The sequence below is a fragment of the Neovison vison genome, chromosome 5, assembly GCF_020171115.1.
Source record: "Neovison vison isolate M4711 chromosome 5, ASM_NN_V1, whole genome shotgun sequence".
In the NCBI taxonomy this organism is placed as follows: domain Eukaryota; kingdom Metazoa; phylum Chordata; class Mammalia; order Carnivora; family Mustelidae; genus Neogale; species Neogale vison.
Genome location: NC_058095.1, coordinates 82021333 through 82048256, shown reverse-complemented (window position 1 = coordinate 82048256; position 26924 = coordinate 82021333). Strand labels below are relative to the sequence as shown.

Here is a 26924-nt window from a genome sequence, read left to right as displayed (position 1 = left end):
CTTTTAAAAGTCTGTTCCGCTGAGGGACATCGCTCCGGAGGCTAAACCGGGGCGAAGCCCACACGGGGTTGGCGTGACCTCAGGTCCCGCGGGGTCACAGAAGGATCGGGGGTGTCTGAGTGTCGCAGAGCTTGCGGGTATTGGAACGGGAAGGCCAGCTGCAGAGATGGAGCCGACAGTAAGCTCGCAGCTCGGAGTTGCCTTGAACCGGTCGCAAGCCCAGTGAGCTCGGAGCGCGGCCGGAGGTTAGGCAGACGCGAGTTACTAGGACCTGTTCGCTGGGGGCGCATAGGGGAGCGGGGCCCTGGGCTCTCGGCTGCTCCGGGCCAGAGACCAGGAGGCCGCCATTTGTATTCCCGTCCTCCGGAACTCTACGGAAAGCGCTCAGGGAACAAAAGCTCCTGAAAGCAAAGCCGAGCAGATCACTCAGCCTGGCCCCTGGTAAGGGCGGTGTAATTCCGCCTGGGGCAAAGACACTTGAGAATCACTACACCAGGCCCCTCCCCCAGAAGATCAACAAGAAATCCAGGCAAGACCAAGTTCACCTACCAAGGAGTGCAGTTTCAATACCAAGGAGAGAGCAGCAGAATTCCAGAGGAGGAGAAAACAAACCACGGAACTCATGCCTTTCTGCCTGTGATTTTTTAGTCTTGCAGTTAATTTAATTTTTTTCTTTTTCATTTTTTTTTCTCTTCTTCTGCTAAAATTTTTTATAACTTTTACCCTTTTCTTTTTTAACGTTTTTTAACTACATTATCTAATATATATATTTTTTTCTTTTTTATACTTTTCTTTATTCATTTTCTTTTTTTTTAATTCTTTTTTTTCTTTTTTTCTTTTTGAACCTCTTTTTATCCCCAAATCAGAAGAGATCCTAATCTCTTCAATCTTTTTTTCCTTAATTCTTTTTTAAGAATTCTTAAATTCTTAAATTCTTTTTAAGAATTCTCCTTAATTCTTGATTGAATTTTTAATTCAATCTCTTTTTTTAATTCTTTTTTTCTTTCTTTCTTTTTGAACCTCTTTTTATCCCCAAATCAGAAGAGATCCCAATCAGAAGAGATCCCAATCAAAGAGATCGGGAGATCCTAATCAGAAGAGATTGGGAGATCCCAATCAAAGGAGATCCCAATCAGAGGAGATCCCTCACCAAATCGTGAGGGGGGAGAAATCCCCCCTCATGATTTGGGATCTCTTCTGATTTGGTTAAAGCATATTTTCCTGGGATTGTTGCCACCCTTTTAGTATTTTACTTGCTCCTTCATATACTCTTAGCTGGACAAAATGACAAGGCGGAAAAATTCACAACAAAAAAAAGAACAAGAGGCAGTACCAAAGGCTAGGGACCTAATCAATACAGACATTGGTAATATGTCAGATCTAGAGTTCAAAATGACAATTCTCAAGGTTCTAGCCGGGCTTGAAAAAGGCATGGAAGATATTAGAGAAACCCTCTCCAGAGATATAAAAGCCCTTTCTGGAGAAATAAAAGAACTAAAATCTAACCAAGTTGAAATCAAAAAAGCTATTAATGAAGTTCAATCAAAAATGGAGGCTCTCACTGCTAGGATAAATGAGGCAGAAGAAAGAATTAGCGATATAGAAGACCAAATGACAGAGAATAAAGAAGCTGAGCAAAAGAGGGACAAACAGCTACTGGACCATGAGGGGAGAATTCGAGAGATAAGTGACACCATAAGACGAAACAACATTAGAATAATTGGGATTCCAGAAGAAGAAGAAAGAGAGAGGGGAGCAGAAGGTATACTGGAGAGAATTATTGGGGAGAATTTCCCCAATATGGCAAAGGGAACGAGCATCAAAATTCAGGAGGTTCAGAGAACGCCCCTCAAAATCAATAAGAATAGGCCCACACCCCGTCACCTAATAGTAAAATTTACAAGCTTTAGTGACAAAGAGAAAATCCTGAAAGCAGCCCGGGAAAAGAAGTCTGTAACATACAATGGTAAAAGTATTAGATTGGCAGCTGACTTATCCACAGAGACCTGGCAGGCCAGAAAGAGCTGGCATGACATTTTCAGAGCACTAAACGAGAAAAACATGCAGCCAAGAATACTATATCCAGCTAGGCTATCATTGAAAATAGAAGGAGAGATTAAAAGCTTCCAGGACAAACAAAAACTGAAAGAATTTGCAAACACCAAACCAGCTCTACAGGAAATACTGAAAGGGGTCCTCTAAGCAAAGAGAGAGCCTACAAGTGGTAGATCAGAAAGGAACAGAGACAATATACAGTAACAGTCACCTTACAGGCAATACAATGGCACTAAAATCATATCTCTCAATAGTTACCCTGAATGTTAATGGGCTAAATGCCCCAATCAAAAGACACAGGGTATCAGAATGGATAAAAAAACAAAACCCATCTATATGTTGCCTCCAAGAAACTCATTTTAAACCCGAAGACACCTCCAGACTTAAAGTGAGGGGGTGGAAAAGAATTTACCATGCTAATGGACATCAGAAAAAAGCAGGAGTGGCAATCCCTATATCAGATCAATTAGATTTTAAGCCAAAGACTATAATAAGAGATGAGGAAGGACACTATATCATACTCAAAGGGTCTGTCCAAGAAGAAGATCTAACAATTTTAAATATCTATGCCCCCAACGTGGGCGCAGCCAACTATATAAACCAATTAATAACAAAATCAAAGAAACACATCAACAATAATACAATAATAGTAGGGGACTTTAACACTCCCCTCACTGAAATGGACAGATCATCCAAGCAAAAGATCAACAGGGAAATAAAGGCCTTAAATGATACACTGGATGAGATGGACATCACAGATATATTCAGAACATTTCATCCCAAAGCAACAGAATACACATTCTTCTCTAGTGCACATGGAACATTCTCCAGAATAGATCACATTCTCGGTCCTAAATCAGGACTCAACCGGTATCAAAAGATTGGGATCATTCCCTGCATATTTTCAGACCACAATGCTCTGAAGCTAGAACTCAACCACAAGAGGAAGTTTGGAAAGAACACAAATACATGGAGACTAAACAGCATCCTTCTAAAGAATGAATGGGTCAACCGGGAAATTAAAGAAGAATTGAAAAAAATCATGGAAACAAATGATAATGAAAATATAACGGTTCAAAATCTGTGGGACACAACAAAGGCAGTCCTGAGAGGAAAATATATAGCGGTACAAGCTTTTCTCAAGAAACAAGAAAGGTCTCAGGTACACAACCTAACCCTACGCCTAAAGGAGCTGGAGAAAGAACAAGAAAGAAACCCTAAGCCCAGCAGGAGAAGAGAAATCATAAAGATCAGAGCAGAAATCAATGAAATAGAAACCAAAAAAACAATAGAACAAATCAACCAAACTAGGAGCTGGTTCTTTGAAAGAATTAATAAAATTGATAAACCCTTGGCCAGACTTATCAAAAAGAAAAAGAAAGGACCCAAATAAATAAAATCATGAATGAAAGAGGAGAGATCACAACTAACACCAAAGAAATACAAACTATTATAAGAACATACTATGAGCAACTCTACGCCAACAAATTTGGCAATCTGGAAGAAATGGATGCATTCCTAGAAACATATAAACTACCAAAATTGAACCAGGAAGAAATAGAAAGCCTGAAGAGACCCATAACCAGTAAGGAGATTGAAACAGTCATTAAAAATCTCCAAACAAACAAAAGCCCAGGGCCTGATGGCTTCCCAGGGGAATTCTACCAAACATTTAAAGAAGAACTAATTCCTATTCTCCTGAAACTGTTCCAAAAAATAGAAATGGAAGGAAAACTCCCAAACTCATTTTATGAGGCCAGCATCACCTTGATCCCAAAACCAGACAAGGATCCCATCAAAAAAGAGAGCTATAGACCAATATCCTTGATGAACACAGATGCAAAAATCCTCACCAAAATACTAGCCAATAGGATTCAACAGTACATTAAAAGGATTATTCACCACGACCAAGTGGGATTTATCCCAGGGCTACAAGGTTGGTTCAACATCCGCAAATCAGTCAATGTGATACAACACATCAATAAAAGAAAGAACAAGAACCATATGATACTCTCAATAGATGCTGAAAAAGCATTTGACAAAGTACAGCATCCCTTCCTGATCAAAACCCTTCAAAGTGTAGGGATAGAGGGCACATACCTCAATATCATCAAAGCCATCTATGAAAAACCCACTGCAAATATCATTCTCAATGGAGAAAAACTGAAAGCTTTTCCACTAAGGTCAGGAACACGGCAGGGATGTCCATTATCACCACTGCTATTCAACATAGTACTAGAAGTCCTAGCCTCAGCAATCAGACAACAAAAGGAAATTAAAGGCATCCAAATCGGCAAAGAAGAAGTCAAATTATCACTCTTCGCAGATGATATGATACTCTATGTGGAAAACCCAAAAGACTCCACTCCAAAACTGCTAGAACTTGTACAGGAATTCAGTAAAGTGTCAGGATATAAGATCAATGCACAGAAATCAGTTGCATTTCTCTACACCAACAACAAGACAGAAGAAAGAGAAATTAAGGAGTCAATCCCATTTACAGTTGCACCCCAAACCATAAGATACCTAGGAATAAACCTAACCAAAGTGGCACAGAATCTATACTCAGAAAACTATAAAGTACTCATGGAGAAATTGAGGAAGACGCAAAGAAATGGAAAAATGTTCCATGCTCCTGGATTGGAAGAATAAATATTGTGAAAATGTCTATGCTACCTAGAGCAATCTACACATTTAATGCAATTCCTATCAAAGTACCATCCATCTTTTTCAAAGAAATGGAACAAATAATTTTAAAATTTATATGGAACCAGAAAAGACCTCGAATAGCCAAAGCGATATTGAAAAAGAAAGCCAAAGTTGGTGGCATCACAATTCCGGACTTCAAGCTCTATTACAAAGCTGTCATCATCAAGACAGCATGGTACTGGCACAAAAACAGACACATAGACCAATGGAACAGAATAGAGAGCCCTGAAATAGACCCTCAACTCTATGGTCAACTAATCTTCGACAAAGCAGGAAAGAATGTCCAATGGAAAAAAGACAGCCTCTTCAATAAATGGTGTTGGGAAAATTGGACAGCCACGTGCAGAAAAATGAAATTGGACCATTTCCTTACACCACACACAAAAATAGATTCAAAATGGATTAAGGACCTCAATGTGAGAAAGGAATCCATCAAAATCCTTGAGGAGAACACAGGCAGCAACCTCTTCGACCTCAGCCGCAGCAACATCTTCCTAGGAACATCGCCAAAGGCAAGGGAAGCAAGGGCAAAAATGAACTTTTGGGATTTCATCAAAATCAAAAGCTTTTGCACAGCAAAGGAAACAGTTAACAAAACCAAAAGACAACTGACAGAATAGGAGAAGATATTTACAAACGACATATCAGATAAAGGACTAGTGTCCAAAATCTATAAAGAACTTAACAAACTCAACACCCAAAGAACAAATAATCCAATCAAGAAATGGGCAGAGGACATGAACAGACGTTTCTGCAAAGAAGACATCCAGATGGCCAACAGACACATGAAAAAGTGCTCCATATCACTCGGCATCAGGGAAATACAAATCAAAACCACAATGAGATATCACCTCACACCAGTCAGAATGGCTAAAATCAACAAGTCAGGAAATGACAGATGCTGGCGAGGATGCGGAGAAAGGGGAACCCTCCTACACTGTTGGTGGGAATGCAAGATGGTGCAACCACTCTGGAAAACAGCATGGAGGTTCCTCAAAATGTTGAAAATAGAACTGCCCTATGACCCAGCAATTGCACTACTGGGAATTTACCGTAAAGATACAAACGTAGTGATCCAAAGGGGCACGTGCACCCGAATGTTTATAGCAGCAATGTCCACAATAGCCAAACTATGGAAAGAACCTAGATGTCCATCAACAGATGAATGGATCAAGAAGATGTGGTATATATACACAATGGAATACTATGCAGCCATCAAAAGAAACGAAATCTTGCCATTTGCGACAACATGGATGGAACTAGAGCGTATCATGCTTAGCGAAATAAGTCAAGCGGAGAAAGACAACTATCATATGATCTCCCTGATATGAGGGAGTGGTGATGCAACATGGGGGCTTAAGTGGGTAGGAGAAGAATCCATGAAACAAGATGGGATAGGGAGGGAGACAAACCATAAGTGACTCTTAATCTCACGAAACAAACTGTGGGTTGCTGGGGGGAGGGGGGTTGGGAGAAGGGGGGTAGGGTTATGGACATTGGGGAGGGTATGTGCTTTTGGGTAAATTGGAAGGGGAGATGAACCATGAGAGACTATGGACTCTGAAAAACAATCTGAGGGGTTTGAAGTGGTGGGGGGGTGGGAGGTTGGGGTACCAGGTGGTGGGTATTATAGAGGGCACAGCTTGCATGGAGCACTGGGTGTGGTGAAAAAATAATGAATACTGTTTTTCTGAAAATAAATAAATTGGAAAAAAAAAAACTATCCTTCAAAGATGAGGGAGAAATTAAGCCATTCACAGAGAAACAAGAGGTGAGGGAGTTCATTGTCCCTAAAAGGAGTCCTTAAAGTAGAACTAAAAGGATCATAGAGTGTAACATTATAGTCACATGAAGATATGAAGATCTGGTAAACACAAGGACAAATATGAAATCCAGTATTATTTTAATTTTGGTTTGTAACTCTACTTTTATTTATCTTTTTAAAAAAATTTTAAGATTTTACTTATTTATTTGACAGAGATCATAAGTAGGCAGAGATGCAGGCAGAGAGAGAAGGGGAGAAGCAGGCTTCCTGCTGAGCAGAGGGTCTGACACGGCTTGATCCCAGGACCCTGGGATCATGACCTGAGCCAAAGGCAGAGGCTTTAACCCACTGAGCTACCCAGGCGCCCCACCTCCACTTCTATTTCTATTTATTTTTATAGTATAATAGCTATTTCTACAGGATTTAAAAGATAAATGCAGAAAATTATAAATCTATGTTACTGAGCATACAATGTATAAAGATTAATTTGTGACATCAATAATGTAAGAGGGGAATGAAGCTTCACAGGATTTTTTTGTGTAATTAAAAGTTGATATAAATTTATATTAATTGTTACAACTTCAGGATATATGTAATCCCTATGGTAATGATAAAAAGATTTATATATACACAAAAGGAAATAAGGTAATCAAAAGATGAAACTACAATATTTGCACACCCATGTTCCCTGCAGCATTATTCACAACAGTCAAGAGGTAGAAGCAAACCAAATGTCCACTGATGGATGAATGGACTAATAAAATTTGAAATATACATACAATGGAATAATAACCTTAAAGAAGGAAATCTTCTTGCACAATATGAATGAACCTTGAGGGCATTATGCTAATGAAGTAAGTCAGCCACACAAAGACAAACACTGTATGATTCCATTTATATGAAGTATCAAAATAGTGAAATTCATAGAATTATGATTGTCAGTAGTTAGGGGTGGGCAAAATGGAGAGTTGACTGTTCAAGAGCTGTAAAGTTTCAGTTCTACAAGATGAAAAGTTCTACAGATCTGCTGCACAACAATGTGAATATAGTTAACACTACTGAACTGTACATTCAAAAATTTAAACTGTTAGATGGTAAATTTTGTTATTTTTTATGACAATGTCTTTCAAAAATATTAAAAAATGACATTACAAAAAAACACAAACACAAAAGAGGGAATTAATAGAGGAAATGAGACAAAAAAGCTATAAGATAGATAGAAAATAACAAAATGGTGGAAGCCCTTATGATTAATAGGTACTTTATTTTTATTTTACTTTTTTAAAAGATTTATTCATTTGAGAGAGATACAGAGTACAAGCAGGGGGAGCAGCAGGCAGAGGAAGGAGAAACAAGCTCCCTGCTGAGCAAGGAGCAGCCTGATGTAAGGCCAATCAGGTATCATGACCTGAGCAGATGCCTAACTGACTGAGCCACCCAGGCAGCCCTCATAGTACCTTAAATGGATTAAAAGCTCCAATTAAAAGGTACAATTGACATAATGGATTTTTTTAAATGGCCCAACAATATGCTATGTATAAGATACTCACTTTAGATCTCAAAACATACACAGGTTGAAAGTGAAAAATGTATTCCAAGCAAACAGCAACCAACAGAGAGCTGGAATGGCTAAATTATACTTTAAATTAGACTTATTAAACTTAGGATAAAAAGACTTTAAGTCAGATAATATGACAAGAAACAAAGAATGACATTATACATTGGTAAGAGAGTCAATTCACCAGTAAGACATAACAATTACAAATACATATGCACCAAACATCAGCACCCCAAAATATATCAGGCAAGCATTGACAGAATCAAAGGGACATAGTTCTTCAATAAAAGGAGACTTCAGTGCTCCATTTTCAAAAACAGAACTACAAGGAACGTCAGGAAGAAAAAAGATTACTTGAACAATAGTACAAACCAGTTACAAGTTACAGAAATAGAACATTCAAACCAAGAGCAGAATACACATTTTTTTCTCAAGTGCACATGGAACATTCTCAGGATAGACAATATGTTAGGCTACATAAAACAATCCTCGGTAAATTTTAAAACACTGAAAACATACAAAGTATCTTTCCTAATCACAATGGAAGGAGACTAGAAATTAAGACAAAACTGAAAAATTCACAAGAAACTCATGGGATGAAACAAAAGTAGTGTTAAAAGGGAACTTTATAGCTTATAAATGCATACAGTGAAAAAAAATGATCATAAATAGCTGTAAAACTTAAGGAAATAAAATAAAAAAAGCAAAATAAGCAAAATGAACCCAAATTAGCATAAGGAAGAAAATAATAAAGAGTAAAACATTGATATAAAATACAAAATAGGGGCGCCTGGGTTGCTCAGTGGGTTAAAGCCTCTGCCTTCAGCTCAAGTCATGATCAAGCCCCACGTCGGGCTTTCTGCTCCACGGAGAGCCTGCTTCCCCCTCTCTCTGTCTGCTTCTCTGCCTACTTGTGATCTCTGTCAAATAAATAAATAAAATCTTTAAAAAAAAAAAGAAAAGGAAAAACCCATTCTCAAAGTCATATGAAATCTCAGGGGACCCCAAACTGCCAAAACAAACTTGAAAAAGAGCTAAGTTGGAGGGATCACAAATCCTGATTTCAAAACTTGCTACAAAGCTACAGTAATCAAAACAGTGTGCCACTGATATAAGGACAGACAGACCAATGGAATAAATAGATATCCCAGATATAAACCTCTACATATATGGTTAACTGAATATTGACAAACATGCCCAGACCATTCAATGGGGAAAAGACCATCTTTTCAACAAATTGTGCAGAGAAAAGTGGACATTCATATGATAAAGAATGAAACTGGACTCTTCTTTTATACCATATATAAAAATTAACTCTAAATGAATCAAAGACCTAGGTGTAAGAGCTAAAACTGTAAAACGCTTAAAAGAAAACACAGGGAGCACTGGGTATGGTGAAAAAAAATGAATAATGTTTTTCTGAAAATAAATAAATTGAGAAAAAAAAGAAAACACAGGGGAAAACCTTCATAATGTTAGATTCAACAATAATTTCTTGGGTATGACTCAAAAGCACAGGCAACAAAAGAAAAAAATAAACTAGATATTATCAAGTTAAAAACTTTTGTGGATCAAAGAATGCTATCAAGAGAGTGAAAAGGCAACCCACAGAATGGGAGAAAATATCTGAAAATTATATATCTGATAAAGAATTGATATTCCTAATGTATAAAGAATGCCTACCACAAAATAATCCAATTTAAAATTGGTGAAAGGACTGGAATAGGTATTTCTCCAAAGGAATTTTATAAATGACTAATAAATATATACAAGAAAAAATGTATTCAACAATACTAATGGAAATACAAAATGGTATGGCACTGTGGAAAACAATTTGGTAGCTCTTCAGAAAGTTAAACAGAATTATAATATTATCTAACAATTCCAGAGCTAGATATATATAAAGAAATTTAAAGCAGAGACCCAAATGGACAGTTGTACCCTCATGCTTATAGAAGCATTATTCACAATAGCCAAAATGTTGAAACAATCCAAGCGTCCGTCAGCAGATGAATGGTAAATAAAATACAGTATACACATACAAGGAAATACTAGTCATGAAGAATGAAATTCTGATATACGCTGCGACATACAAATATTACACTAAGTGAAATAAGGCAGACACAAAAGGAAAAATATTCTCTGATTCTACTTAAGAGGTACCTAGAATAAATTAACAGAAAAAGAAAGTAGGGCAGGTTATGAGAGGCTGGGGAACAGGGGAAGGAAAAATGGGGAGTTCTTTAATGGTTACAGAGATGTTTGGGATGATGAAACAGTTCTAGAGATGAATAGTGGCAATGGATATTCAACACTGAGTGTACTTAATGGTACTGAAGTGTACATTTAATGGCTGAAATGGTATATTTTATATATTTTTTACTACACTTAAAATAAAAGTAAAAAAAATCACTGAAAGAAATATGCAAGTCCTTACTTAGTGCTAAATAAGCAGACTTCCACAACTTAGTGGATCACTTATAGAGTGGTGCAATGGTTAAGATGACAGCCTCTGAATGAAGTTATACTGCCCAGTTCAATCTTGGCTCTTCCCTTCTATAGCTGTGTGACCTCAGGCAAGTTGCTTTATCCCTTTGGTTAGAGTCTCCAAATCTAAGTGAAATTACTAGTATCTTTCTCCTAGGATTGTTGTGAAGATTAATGAATTATTCACTCATTATGGCCTTTAGAAAGAGTTAATTCATACAAAGTACAGACACAAAGAGATCGATAAGGGTGAACTCACTGTTAGTAGCTCTATTTTTTTTTAAGATTTTATTTATTTGACACAGAGATCACAAGTGGGCAAAGAGGCAGGCGGAGGGCGGGGGGAAGCAGGCTCCCCACTGAGTTGGGAGCCCCATACGGGGCTCTATCCCAGGTCCCTGGGATCATGACCTGAGCTGAAGGCAGAGGCTTTAACCCACTGAGCCACTCAGGAGCCCCTGTTAGTAGCTATCTAAACAAACCCATCAGTTAACATCCAAAATTTAATATGAAATGCCTCTGATCTGAATTTTAGTGCTCAAATTCAGAAAATTACCCATTATAAACATGTAAATTCTCAGATATCCATTGTCAGAAATAGGTTTTCTCACAGTATTTTTTGTCATTTTAAAATTTAAATTCAATTAATTAACATATATTATTGGTTTCAGAGGTACAGGCCTGAGATTCATCAGTCTATTATACCCAGTGCTCATTACATTACATATCCTCTTTAATGTCCATCACCCAGTTACACCATCCACCCACAGCCATCCCCTCCAGCAACCCTCAGTTTCCTTCCTATGATTAAGAGTCTCTTATGATTTGTCTCCTTGATTTCATCTCGTTTTATTTTTCCCTCTCTCCCCCTATGCTCCTCTTAGGCTTCTCTGTTTTGTTCTTAAATTCCATATATCAGTGAAATCATATGATACCTGTCTTTCTTTGATTGATTTATTTCACTTAGCAAAATACCCTCTAGTATCATTGCAAATGGCAAGATTTTATTTGATGTCTGAATATATTCCATCTTCTTTATCCATTCATCTGTTGATGGACATTTGCGTTCTCTCCATAGTTTGGCTATTGTGAACACTGCTGCCATAAACATTGGGGTGCAGGTGCCCCTTCGGGTCACTACATTTGTATCGTTGGGGTAAATACCCAGTAGTGCAATTGCTGGGTCATAGGGCAGCTCTATTTTCAACTTTTTAAGGAACCTCAACACTGTTTTCCAGAGTGGCTGCACCAGCTTCCCCATGAGCATTCTCATCAACTGGGTAGGAGGGTTCCCCTTCTTCCACATCCTCACCAACATCTGTTGTTTCCTGACTTGTTAAATTTTAGCTATTCTGACCGGTGTGAGATGGTCTATTACAAAGCTGTAATCATCAAGACAGTATGGTACTAGCACAAAAACAGACACATAGATCAATGGAACAGAATAGAAAACTCAGAAATGGACCCTCAACTCTGTGGTCAACTAATCTTTGACAAAGCAGTGAACAATATCTAATGGGAAAAGGACAGTCTCTTGAACAAATGATGTTGGGAAAATTGGATAGCAACATGCAAAAGAAGGAAACTGGACCATTTCCTTACATTGCACACAAAAATAGACTCAAAATGGATACAAGACCTAAATGTAAGACAGAAATCCATGAAAATTCTAGAGGAGAACACAGGCAGCAACCTCTTTGACCTTGGCTGTACAACTCTTGCTAGATACATCTCCAAAAGCAAGGGAAACAAAGGCAAAAATTAACTAGCGGGACTCTGTCAAAATAAAAAGCTTTTGCACAGCAAAGGGAAAAGTCATCAAGACCAAAAGACAACTGACAGAATGGGAGAAGATATTTTCAAACGACATCAGATAAAAAGCTAGCATCCAGAATCTATAAAGAACTTATCAAACTCAACACCCAAAGAATAATCCAATCAAGAAATGGACAGAAGACATTAAGAGACAATTCTCCAAAGACATCCAAATGGCCAACAGATGCATGAAAAAATGCTCTACATCACTCGGCATCAGGGAAATACAGATCAAAACCACACTGAGATACCTTCGCCTAGTATTCTGATGTCATGTCTATGTGCTTTCCTATACTATAGATATCATTAAGGTGGCAAAAAACACATATATTAAGGTATCCTTCACTGTCCTTTCGTTCCATATTTCATAATTTGCTTGAAGAGTTCCTTCAACTTACTATGAATCATGTGAATTTCTTATTTATAATTGCAGCTAAGAAACTTAAACTTACAGAAGGTTGACAGTGGTTTGTTTTCTCTAAAATTCATTTTGGGTACTCATTTCCATTATACATTTCTATTTAAAATTTGAAAAAAATTTACTTTGTCTCAAAGGAATACTAAATACTTACCAATTGAAGGTAGAAATTGGCAGGACTATTTATATGACAAACCATAACTGAAACATCTGTCATTTCTTTAGGCAAAATAGGTGGGTGATAGTGTAAAGTCATATTTTTTTCAGAGTGGCTTCTTGGCGATTGTGACCTAAACCTGATTAAAAACATAATCAAAATCATAAGCAGGCCATTTCCTTAAAGTCTCTCTTCTCTAGCAACTTGGTCTGAAGGAAGGACTTGTACGTACGCTAATTAATCTACCTAGAATATTCTCTTTCCAATTTCTTTTCTAATACATTTCTTAGTATTGTCTTCCATTATAAAACCAAGTGAGATGTCAAACTTGAGATGTCAAGTCTCAAAAATTAATAATTGACCTTCGAATTTGTGTTGGGACATTTTTGAGCCAGATCTGTGCCTTCTACTCTAAGTCTCTCCTCTTTGAGGAACTTACAACCATGGACTGTGGTAGCACTCAGTAAAGCCACCTGAGGGGTGTCTGTGACCTCATCCAGATTTAATGCAACTTTTATATTTCCACAATGAGATCTACTTGGGTCACTTCCAGAGTCATCTCATCACTCAAGACAAAAAGTCAGTAGCTTTCACTATCCCTATCGTTAGTCATCTTACTTTGTTCATCAGTGATGGGGGTGGAGGAAGTAACTTTAAGTATCTATTCTAAATTCATATATTAAATACAGAATGGTGATCATGAACTTATTCTAGTGGTTGGAAAATTTAAGCCAGCAACTTTAAACTATGATTCTTAAAACCCTAGTAGAACTGTTTGTGAAATTATCAAGAATCTAAAAAAAATGTTCAGTATCTACAAATAGTTTCCTTTGAGTTACTTTAATTTTTCTATTTACTTAAATTACCTGAATGCAGTTTTCAGATAACCATACTTAGAGAGCCCTGATAGCAATATTTTTTTAAATTAATTTATTTATTTTCAGCATAACAGTATTCATTATTTTTTCACCACACCCAGTGCTCCATGCAATCCGTGCCCTCTATAATACCCACCACCTGGCACCCCAACCTCCCACCACCCCCCACCACTTCAAACCCCTCAGATTGTTTTTCAGAGTCCATAGTCTCTCATGATTTACCTCCCCTTCCAATTTCCCCCAACTCCCTTCTCCTCTCTAACACCCCTTGTCCTCCATGCTATTTGTTATGCTCCACAAATAAGTGAAACCATATGATAATTGACTCTCTCTGCTTGACTTATTTCACTCAGCATAATCTCTTCAGTCCCGTCCATGTTGCTACAAAAGTTGGGTATTCATCCTTTCTGATGGAGGCACAATACTCCATAGTGTATATGGACCACATCTTCCTTATCCATTCATCCGTTGAAGGGCATCTTGGTTCTTTCCATAGTTTGGCGACTGTGGCCATTGCTGCTATAAACATTGGGGTACAGATGGCCCTTCTTTTCACGACATTTGTATCTCTGGGGTAAATACCCAGGAGTGCAATTGCAGGGTCATAGGGAAGTTCTATTTTTAATTTCTTGAGGATTAACTTCTTAGATTATGCTTTAGAGTCAGTCCATAGTTTTTAAAGGTAAACTCTGTTATTACAATTTATAACTATACCTCAAAGTATTTGTTTTAATAAGTTACCTACCTTGCTAACTCCATAAAAACTAATGCATCTCTAAGAGACACAGGCATATCACTGCTTATTTTATTTGTTGGTGGTTTCTGCAGATCTACAATTAGCACACCATCTTCTTCTCTAAAAACTTTCATTAAAACAGCCTTGTTGTTTACCATTTTCAAAAACTCTACTTTGGCTTCTTCTCCCCAGCCTTCATCCTGTGAAAAAAGTAGAATTCCAATGTACTTAATAACTACAATTAGTTCTAATGGTACCATGCTCTGGATTTAGCTTTTATTTTATTTTTCTTTGTAAATACAAAATACAATCAAAGTCTGCAAACTTGAGCACAGGGACTCAACCACAGATACTAAACAATACCTAGGGCCAGATCCAAGGTCAGTGTTTATGTATGTATAATATATGAATTTGTTTTTTAGTGAGTTCTGTGCCCAGTGTGGGGTTTGAATTCATGATCCCGAGATTAAGAGTCACATGCTCTACCAAATGAGCCAGCCAGGTGCCCCTAGATCTTTGATGTTTATGAACAGTCTCAAGGTGTCCATTAAGCTGTTGTATTTTAGAATTTAGTTTCACTTCTGAATATATATATATATATATAAAACATATTATATAACATTATATAAATATTCTAAATTAAAACATATGATTTTTCCACTTAAATAACACAAATTCAAAAGGTAATTTTGGGGTGCTTAGGTGTCTCAGTTGGTTAAATGTCTGCCTCAGCTTAAGTCATGATCCCAGGGTGCTTGGATTGAGCCCCACATTGGGGCCCCTGCTTGGCGGGGAGCCTGCTTCTCCCTCTCCCCACTGCTTGTGCTTTCTCTCCCTGTCTCTCTCAAATAAAGAAAAAGAAAAGGTAAATTTGAAAGTATACTGGAAGCCATGTAATGTAATCAAGGTGTTTATAATCATCAGTTTCCATTTAACTGGGAGTATATGAAGTATATGGTACTTAAATAATGAAAAATATTCACCCATTAAAAAAAATTTTAAGTTGATCTTTGAACCTTTAAGTTTCCATACCTAAAGAAAATATCAAGGGTTAAAACTACACATTCCTGGTGTTAAGTTCTTTATATATTTTGAATATTAACCCCTTATCAGATATACCTTTTTTAATTATCTTATCTCATTCAGTAGGTTGCCTTTTGTCTTGTCGAGGATTTCCTTCATTGAGCAAAAGTTTTTTTATTTTGGTTTATTCCCAAATATTTTATTTTTGCTTTTATTTCCTTTGCCTAAGGAGACATATCTAGAAAAATATTGCTAAGGCTGATGTCAGAGAGATTACTATCTATGTTTTATCTAGGACTTTCATGGTTTCAGGTCTCACATTTAGAAATTTAATTTTGTGTTTCTTTTTGCACATGGTATAATCAAGTGTTCCAGTTACATTCTTCTGCAATGTAGCTGTCCAGATTTCCCAGCACCATTTATTGAAGAGATGGTCTTTTCCCGTTGTATATCCTTGCCTCCACTGTCATAGATTAATTGATTATATAAGCATGGTTTTATTTCTGGGCTCTCTATTCTGTTCCATTGATCTGTAAGTCTATTTTTGTACCAGTACCATACTGTTTTTGTTTTTACTTTGGTTTTGTAGTATATTTTGAAATCTGGAATTGTGATATCTCCAGCAGAGTTGGTTAGTCACTATGCTGTATACCTGAGACTAATGTAACAGTGTGTGTCAACTATACTCAAACTTTTTAAAAGCTACAGGTTGCTTAAAAACAAAAAATAAAACCTCTTTCTAAAGATTATAAAGTTTATTCAGAAAATGCAAAGAAGTATAAAAGCCAAATTTAAACCAGTTTTACCATTTTGGGGGAAACAGCTAATACTTATTTCCTTTTACATTTTTTTTCATTTACTCATTCTTTCAAATATCTGTCAAATGCCTTTTATGTGCTATGTAATCTGCTAAGCACTGGGAATACTGGGAATGATAGGCAGAGACACAGATTCCTACTTTCAAAGCCTTCATAAAATAACCATTTAACATATATTCTTACACACATTTCCTGTCTTGTAAGAGTATTTAAGGCTTGCTGGGGAATATTCATAAACAATACAAAGCAGAACACAACTAATGAACAAAGTGTCATGAAAATAATGAAGAAATTTATAGAAACACATGCCAGACCATATTTTAAAATTTATTTTTCTCTCCATATGTGACTCAAATTTAGTGGTTTATTTGGATTCATTTCAAGTATATGTTTATTCATTTGTATATGTTTATTCAACTCAAATTCCCATTAAGAATGTGTCTAATTATGGAAACTGAAGTTCATTTCCTTTTTTACTGGCACTGATAATTTACTATACAAAATGCACTTACCAAAAGAATTGGTGCCTTGAACCTACACTTTGCAATCTAACTGGCAATACATAGCTAAAATTGAGACATTTAGCCCCCAAAAGTAGAAATAATTTAAGTTTCACTTACTGAATTCTGTGGAACAATGTCTTTCAATGAACATGGCAGTGCTAGTGGCTGGATGTCTTTCAGCAGCCCTTCAATATATGGTTCAGACTTCCTTAGAACTAGGCATAAGTCATTTAGTACTATATGCTGCTCAGCAATGTGTTCTGATCTTGCATGGGTATCACCAACCCTAAAAGAATTCAGGTAATATTTATTGAAAATAATACTTGAAACCCAAACTTGCTCTCCCTCCATAAAAGGTATGCATTTCTAAGGATACTTTATTTAAGCTAAATCTTATAGAAAGTTGTATTCTAATTCATACGTTCCTACTACATATATTTAACCCATATTTTATAAGCAGACAGTACTTTTATCTATAAAATAAAATCTCAGCTGACTTTATCTGACTTTGTCTTTATTTGTTCAAGTTTAGACTTAAAGGGGATAATGATAATGATGCCTCCAAACAGAAAACTATTTATAAAGCTAGGACCATTAAATAATAACCTTTCTATATAGTTAACACTGGTCCTTACTACAGAAACATTTCAGTTTTATTTTTTAAATTTATTATTATTGTTGTTTTATTTTCCTTGAAGACTGAGGGAAATATTTTTGAGTACCTAGGGTTAGCTTTCATAATTATAGAAATCTGATTTAAAATTCTACTCAATCATCCTGCAGCTAACTGTAATACTTTATTTAAAAGAAATATTTTTTTGCTGTGCAGAAGCTTTTGATTTTGATGAAGTCCCAGAAGTTTATTTTCGCTTTTGTTTCCTTTGCCTTTGGAGACATATCTTGAAAGAAGTTGCTGTGGCTGATATCAAAGAGATTACTGCCTATGTTCTCCTCTAGGATTCTGATGGATTCCTGTCTCACGTTGAGGTGTTTTATCCATTTTGAGTTTATCTTTATGTACGGTGTAAGAGAATAGTCGAGTTTCATTCTTCTACATATAGCTGTCCAGTTTTCCCAGCACCATTTATTGAAGAGACTGTCTTTTTTCCACTGTATATTTTTCCCTGTTTTGTCAAAAATTAATTGACCATAGAGTTTAGGGTCCATACCTGGGCTCTCTACTCTGTTCCACTGGTCTATGTGTCTGTTTTTATGCCAGTACCATGCTGTCTTGGTGATCACAGCTTTGTAATAAAGCTTGAGATCAGGTAAGGTGATGCCGCCAGCTTTATTTTTGTTTTTCAACATTTCCTTAGCGATTCGGGGTCTCTTCTGATTCCATACAAATTTTAGGATTATTTGCTCCAGCTCTTTGAAGAATGCCGGTGGAATTTTGATCGGAATGGCATTAAAAGTATAGATTGCTCTAGGCAGTATAGACATTTTAACAATGTTTATTCTTCCGATCCAAGAGCATGGAATGGTCTTCCATCTATTTGTGTCTTCTTCAATTTCTTTCATGAGTGTTCTGTAGTTCCTTGAGTACAGATCCTTTACCTCTTTGGTTAGGTTTATTCCCAGGTATCTTATGGTTCTTGGTGCTATAGTAAATGGAATCGATTCTCTAATTTCCCTTTCTGTATTTTCATTGTTAGTGTATAAGAAAGCCACTGATTTCTGCACATTGACTTTGTATCCTGCTACGTTGCTGAATTGCTGTATGAGTTCTAGTAGTTTGGGGGTGGAGTCTTTTGGGTTTTCCATATAAAGAATCATGTCATCTGCGAAGACAGAGAGTTTGACTTCTTCATTACCAATTTGGATACCTTTTATTTCTCTCTGTTGTCTGATTGCTGTTGCTATCAAAATCAAAAGCTTCTGCACAGCAAAGGAAACAGTCAAAAAAACAAAGAGGCAACCCACGGAATGGGAGAAGATATTTGCAAATGACAGTACAGACAAAAGGTTGATATCCAGGATCTATAATGAACTCCTCAAACTCAACACACACGAAACAGGCAAACACATCAAAAAATGGGCAGAAGATATGAACAGACACTTCTCCAATCAAGACATACAAATGGCTATCAGACACATGAGAAAATGTTCATCATCATTAGCCCTCAGGGAGATTCAAATTAAAACCACATTGAGATATCACCTTACACCAGTTAGAATGGCCAAAATTAACAAAACAGGAAACAACATGTGTTGGAGAGGATGTGGAGAAAGGGGAACCCTCTTACACTGTTGGTGGGAATGCAAGTTGGTGCAGCCTCTTTGGAGAACAGTGTGGAGATTCCTCAAGAAATTAAAAATAGAGCTTCCCTACGACCCTGCAATTGCACTCCTGGGTATTTACCCCAAAGACACAGATGTCGTGAAAAGAAGGGCCATCTGTACCCCAATGTTTATAGCAGCAATGGCCACAGTCGCCAAACTATGGAAAGAACCAAGATGCCCTTCAACGGATGAATGGATAAGGAAGATGTGGTCCATATACACTATGGAGTATTGTGCCTCCATCAGAAAGGATGAATACCCAACTTTTGTAGCAACATGGACGGGACTGAAGAGATTATGCTGAGTGAAATAAGTCAAGCAGAGAGAGTCAATTATCATATGGTTTCACTTATTTGTGGAGCGTAACAAATAGCACGGAGGACAAGGGCGTTAGAGAGGAGTAGGGTATTTAGGTAAATTGGAAGGGGAGGTGAACCATGAGAGACTATGGACTCTGAAAAACAATCTGAGGGGTTTGAAGTGGCGGGGGGGTGGGAGGTTGGGGTACCAGGTGGTGGGTATTATAGAGGGCACGGCTTGCATGGAGCACTGGGTGTGGTGAAAAAATAATGAATACTGTTTTTCTGAAAATAAATAAATTGAAAAAAAAATAGAAAAAAAAATAAAAGAAATATTTTTGTGCATCATTCCCTCTTTCGAATAAACACAGAAAAGTACTTAAGTTTGGATACATCGAAAAGCTCCTTTTCCTAAATAAGAGAAAAAAACCTACTCCTTTTCAAGCTCCTCATGTAGTAACACTGATAAATGATAATACTTTACTAATTTAGTAGTCAGTAAAACAAATAAGAAAACAAAATAAAAAGTATATGCCTTAGAAGTAAAAAATGATAAATTACCCCTTTCTAGTCTTTCCCAACTTCCTTTATTCTTCAGTATTTCACCCCCTGCCCCACCAGATAACCAAAGTTTCCAGACAGACCAGGAACATGTAATACCATACCCTGAAACAATTAGGACTTCAGAATTTCCAAAATCTACCATGAATATTTGTATTAGTGCAACTTCATGGACTGAGAATTTGGTTGGACTACAAAGTTTTCTGACATGTTCACTTTCTATTGGAATTAATTCAGTGATAGTTCCTCGACACCACATTCCATTTTCAATACTGTTGACAAATATTCTTGCACCTAAATAATAAGGAAGACAAATCATTATCAGTGTTTATGGAGAAAAATACCTAATTAGCTCTAATTTATGAACATATATATTAGTTTCACCACTAAGAAGTTTTAATTAATTTATTTCCTGATGACTTAGTACATGTCGAGTGCTATGAAAAATATAAAGGTGGTATATTGTTTTATTTTTATTTATTTATTTATTTTTTAAAGATTTTATTTATTTACTTGACAGACAGAGATCACCAGTAGACAGAGAGGCAGGCAGAGAGAGAGAGGAGAAAGCAGGCTCCCTGCCGAGCAAAGAGCCCGATGTGGGGCTTGATCCCAGGACCCTGGGATCATGACCTGAGCTGAAGGCAGAGGCTTTAACCCACTGAGCCACCCAGGCGCCCCTAAAGGTGGTATATTGTGATAGCTCCTATTATATAGGTAGCTGGGAGGTAAATGCAAAGTTGCCAGTCTCTTATTGAGGACCTATATTTTATGAACTATAACAAAGATAAATGAGGCTCAAGAAAGGGGGCACCTGGGTGACGCAGTGGGTTAAGCCTCTGCCTTTGGCTCAGGTCATGATCTCAGGGTCCTGGGATCAAGTCCTGCATCGGGCTCTCTGCTCAGCAGGGAGCCTGCTTCCCCCACTCTCTCTGCCTGTCTCTCTGCCTACTTGAAATCTTGCTCTTTCTGTCAAATAAAAAAAATAAATAAAGCTCAAGAAAGGAAAAGAGAGTTTGAAGTGGCGGGGGGGTGGGAGGTTGGGGTACCAGGTGGTGGGTATTATAGAGGGCATGGCTTGCATGGAGCACTGGGTGTGGTGAAAAAATAATGAATAATGTTTTTCTGAAAATAAGTAAATTGAAAAAAATAAAAAAAAAGAAAGGAAAAGAGATAGGCAATTAAATGTACTTACAACAATAAAGACATTCTACCCCATGTATACATACACATACATGTATAGACATATACATCCTGAAATTTATAAAATCCTTTGGTAGCATAAAGGAAGAAACAATTACCTCCTCTTGATAAAGAGGAATCAAAGTAAAGAAACAATGAAAGGCAATATTTGACATGCCAAAATTAAATTAATAAACAATGGGGTTCAGAGAAGGGGAAGATGAACCAAGGACCTAGCAGCAGAGAGATCAGATGAATTACAAATTAATTCGGGAAAAAAAGGTCAAGGAAGAAAGAGGCCCGAATTTGAATGCTTCCTATGAGCTCAGTGATGTTCTCAGTATTTTGTGTTTGAATTTACTTACTCCCACAACAACCCTAGAGAGATATGGCTTCCATCACACAGGTAAGCAAAGGCGGTCTTAGAGCCCATCCTCTTAAAAACTAAGCTACCTATCAGAGATAAATTGATAGATCTCACCACTCATTATATACAGAGGGCTGCTGTATAAATCCCCTCTGTATATGCTAATTAAACAGGATAGCTGAGAGGCACGTTAGGGTAACCTTTTAACTTTTATTTCTATGAAAATGTTTATCTGGCCTAAAGATTGTCATCAACCTTTCTCTTGTGTTGATATACCACATAACCAATATTCTGAGTTTTAAACTATATGCTATGAAACCATTCTTTTTCACAATAGGTAAGATAAAAGCCTATTGAAGACATTTGTTCTTTATAATGAAGAGCACAGGTAGGAAAAGGGAACAAGAGGACATCCTCTTAAAGCATCTTAAAGTTCTTTCCTTGTCACTTTCTTAAAATATAAATGAGATTTCAAGTCATGTAAATTTATTTACCTGAAACAATAATTATCCTTAATTTAAAACAAAGGATGACTGTGACTTTTTTAGAACATTTTCTCAATCTAAATTGAACTCTTTTGGGCATGTATTAAATTTTAAGAGAAATATTTGTAGCCATAAATGTTTAATACTATACTTCTCTTTTCTTAGATACTCATAATTTAATGTTCTCTAAAGTTTAAAATTACCATCAGTTTTTATCAGAAGTGTATGATAAACCTAAATTTTGGATATTCTGATAAGCCACACAGATGAGCTAAGAGTTAATCACATTTTTATGGGTATTTTTTTCACTCTTTCTTTTTTTTATTTAAAGATTTTTTTTTCAATTTATTTATTTTCAGAAAAACATTATTCATTATTTTTTCACCACACCCAGTGCTCCATGGGTATTTTTTAAAAATTTTTACTATAACAGTACTCATTATTTTTTTACCACACCCAGTGCTCCATGCAATCCGTGCCCTCTATAATACCCACCACCCGGTACCCCAACCCCCCGCCACCCCCCGCCACTTCAAACCCCTCAGATTGTTTTTCAGAGTCCATAGTCTCTCATGATTCACCTCCCCTTCCAATTTCCCCCAACTCCCTTCTCCTCTCTAACTCCCCATGTCCTCCATGCTATTTGTTATGCTCCACAAATAAGTGAAACCATATGATAACTGACTCTCTCTGCTTGACTTATTTCACTCAGCATAATCTTTTCCAGTCCCGTCCATGTTGTTACAAAAGTTGGGTATTCATCCTTTCTGATGAGTTAATCACATTCTTAAAGAATGACTACATAACCTTAAACACATAATAATTTTTGGAATTATGTACAATTGGTTGCTATTAAGAGAACAGTTTTCGGGAGGTGAACCATGAGAGACTATGGACTCCTTAATACAATCTGAGGGGTTTGAAGTCGCGGGGGGGGGTGGGAGGTTGGGGTACCGGGTGGTGGGTATTATGGAGAGCACGGATTGTATGGAACACTGGGTGTGGTGAAAAAATAATGAATACTGTATTTCTGAAAATAAATAAATTAATTTATAAAAAAAAAGAGAACAGTTTTCTCACCATGTTAATAAATCAAATCATTACATTATCATTTACATTACATTACAAAGCATCACAAATCATTTACTTTATTACAGAGGATAATCAGATTTAGTCAATGAGTTATAAAGAAAATATTTGTAAAAAAAAAGCCTAAATTATGGCAAATTACACATACCCTTAGAATTAAGATAGATTGATTAAGTTTACCGACTACTCTCTGAGTGGCCCTAGGAAATAGACAACACTGTTGTGAGTTAAATGAGCACCTCATTTAAGTGCTTAATGACATCCTCAATATTCACATGTGGGACAGCAAGGGACTGTAGTTATACTATAAGGAATCATCTTATGGGCCAGTTTTCCCTGGAGACAAGGAACCTGTGAAGGGTTTTGTAATTTAAAAAATAACTACTTTTACTCCATAATGATAGTTTTTGTATATACCTTACTTAGCAGTCAATATTTACCTAACTTACCTAAATAAAATTACATTATATAATTATAAAACTTTTATGCTTGGAGCACAAATCTGTATTATAAAAGGTCTATGTGGGTTGGCCAAATACTATAATATTTAAATGAACTTAATACTTTAGCTTGGAATAAGATTTGATTACCTAGTTCCAAAATGTCTGAAGGATCAAGGTGTAAACTCTTATTGCAAAACTGATTCACCTTCTTTTCCAATACTGTTGCATCTTTAATTTGTGAATATTTCCGGATATAAAAGTGGCAAGGATGTATTACATGGCTTACAAAAACTAGCTCTGGAGAACCTACATAAGAATATTAAAACCGCATTAATAAATCATAGGAAAGAATTAATAAAAACTGAATGCAATATCCTCTAAAAGAATATGAAGTGTCTTTTGGCACTGAAAACTCTAGAATACTTAGGCCCCACAAGAGTCCACACCCAAAATAGTAACCAGACCACTAAAACAAATAGATATCCCACTTTAAACATTAAATTCCTTAGCAACCTGAACTGCAAATATTTTATTTTACTTGCCAAGTATGTTAAGTGGAATTGCAGTTCATGTGATAATTAGATTCTAAAGTCAAGATATGCTGTAACTGTACTGCATTATGACAAAATATCAGAATTTATTTATGAACATTTTAGAACTCAGAACTCTATTCATAATAAGTAGGTCTCTTGCATATCACAAAAACTCCTGTATCTACTATACCCAAAGAACCAAGAATAAGCCCATAGACACTCTAAATACAAATCTTATCTGGCTAGAGAAATGAAAAAAATGTGCAAAGCGAATGTACTGAGCATCATTTAGGGGAAGATGTGTGTGTTTTGGTGGAGGTTGCAGGGGTGGTGAGGGTAGAATAAAAGAGAAAAATATTTGTATATAGCAGTAATGAAGCCAAATGCAGCTACTGAAAAGATGTCCAGAATAAATGTTAAAAAAGGAATTAAAAGAACAGGACAGTGTGCATGGTATGCTATGTTTCATGTACAAAAACAGAAAAATTATATATACGTATATGCAAAGAAACTCTGGAAGGGAGGGAGAGACTGAATGAAATGGACAGGTTAGGGGAAAATTTCACAGTATTTTAATATATGATTTTTTAACAATGTAGATGTTTTATTTAGTAAAAATGTTTAAAACACAAAGATTAGGGAAATGTGGAATTGGAGACAGTAAATATAGATGATAAAAACTGAACAAATGGATCATTTTAACTGTCTGATACAGATCAAAAAGAATACCTATATTGAGAATGGATAAAGAAATTAGTATGTGTAAGTACGGAGGCAGTTGAGAGAAGTGTTACAGATTTCAGAAATATTTTTGCCAGTAACAGCTAAAATTTTTAACATTAAAAGGAAGAAGCTTTAGTTAACAGTAAAATTCATTTAACTCACTACCTTCACACTACATTAGATTACTTTACATAAAGCAAACTCCACAACATCAAGTTCAGAGTTGTTAAAGTACTTGCTTTTGATCTGAAAGGGAAAGATGAATTTTTCTGAAAAGGTTTTTTTTGAATCTCTAGGTGTTCCCACAAGATAATCTGTGAAGCATGTTTCATCAAAATAGGAAATAAAGGCAATTGTACTAGTTTTATTAGATTGACAATGGCACACTATTGCTTAAAGAGCTGTACTTGAGGGGCGCCTCAAGTACAGCTCAGTGGGTTAAAGCCTCTGCCTTTGGCTCAGGTCATGATCCCAGAGTCTTGGGATCCAGCCCCACATCAGGATCTCTGCTCAGCAGGGAGCCTGCTTCACCTCTCCCTCCACCCCCCACCTGCCTCTCTGCCTACTTGTGATCTCTGTCAAATAAATAAATAAAATTAAAAAAAAAATAAAAAAGCTGTACTTGAATTGGCAAAATACTGGAATGATAAGACTACTTTTTATCAGTAGATATAGTCATGATAGGTTTCTTAATCACTGAGATATCAGCAATAATAATACAATGGAAACAAACAAAAATGTTTTTTTTTTTTTTTGCATTTAAAAGTTCTGGAGAATCAGCCAATGAAACAGATTGGGAAGTGGAGGGCAGAAGAGAGCAAAAACTGAACTTGAAAAGGGTACTAAAGACTGGTAGTATACTAACTTCACAATAGTAGTTCATGGGGAGAATACCAGCATGTAAATCTAATCAAACTATTATGATACATTAAAATGTTACAAAACAGATGCTATTATATTCATGTCAACTTATTTTATAACAGACTATCTCTCAGAATGAAGATTTAAGAAAATCCATTATTTTTTTAATAAAAAATCTGCTCTTAAATTTAAGGACAAAGCCATGAGACTGCTCTACAAATATTTCTCTTATTTGTATTTTTTTCTCTTATTTGTATTTTTGTCTTTTATACAGTTTATGTGTGGAACACCAGAAAGTCAAATACCTCAATTAACCAAATATTAAATTTACATCTCAGAGGTTAGATTATTGCACTAAAAATAAAAAAAAAATTTCCTAAGTTTAGAAAATGTGAAAGTAGGGGTGAGGAACCAACAGGTGTTAACTCATAATGAGGTATAAGAAAACAGTGTTCTTGTTGAGTACAGGGACTAATTTATTTCTAATTACAGACATATTGTTTCCTTGCTTTTGAATTTTCACTCACTTTCCAGGTTTTCTTCAATAATTTCTTCAATTATCACATCAGGGCTAGATCCTATTTGAGGCAAAACTGCAATGGTTTTAGGGGATGGTGTTGCAACAACCTCTTTCTCTGGCTGCAAGTCTTTTGCTTCTAAATGCACATCACTGGCTTCCCGATGGAAAAAAGGTGATGAGGTTTCATTACTTAGAATAGACATGTCAACCTTTTTCTTTTCTCGAAATGCGTATGTATCATAACAAGAAAATTCCTTTTTATGATTGTATTTCTTTTGAACAGTCTGTCCCATTTCATTTTCTTGGGGATCACATCTGTTTAAAAAATAGAAGGTATTAAGGAGGGCACTTTTGATGAGCATTTGATACTGTATATGATTGACGAATCACTAAATTTCTACACCAGAACCCAATAGTACACTGCCATTTAACTGGAATTTAAATAAAAATTTGGAGAAAAAAATAAAAAATAGATAGGCATATGGCTACTTTAAGCTGTTTCATAAATTTTTTATATCTACCTTCAAGCCATTTCCTTCCTACATGACAGTTAATATTGTGAGACATATAAAGAGCTAAAGTTTTATACAGGTGTCTCAGAAGTATTTTTTAAATAGCTTTATATTTTTTAAAGATTTGTTTATTTGAAAGAAAGA

At 36.2% G+C, this 26924-nt stretch overlaps 1 protein-coding gene across 3 annotated transcripts in view; it reads right to left on the bottom strand.

The window, feature by feature from the left end:
• The window catches only part of RNF17 (ring finger protein 17), a 181277-nt gene that overhangs the window by 102369 nt on the left and 51984 nt on the right, over positions 1-26924 (bottom strand). For all 3 annotated transcript variants that reach the window (XM_044249365.1, XM_044249366.1, XM_044249364.1), the window contains exons 10-15: positions 26276-26583; positions 23779-23937; positions 20170-20359; positions 17040-17208; positions 14588-14778; positions 12962-13103 (exon numbers count right to left, since the gene is read on the bottom strand). In XM_044249365.1, coding sequence (XP_044105300.1) covers positions 12962-13103; positions 14588-14778; positions 17040-17208; positions 20170-20359; positions 23779-23937; positions 26276-26583 — 1159 coding nt within the window. The remainder of the gene's footprint in view (positions 1-12961; positions 13104-14587; positions 14779-17039; positions 17209-20169; positions 20360-23778; positions 23938-26275; positions 26584-26924) is intronic.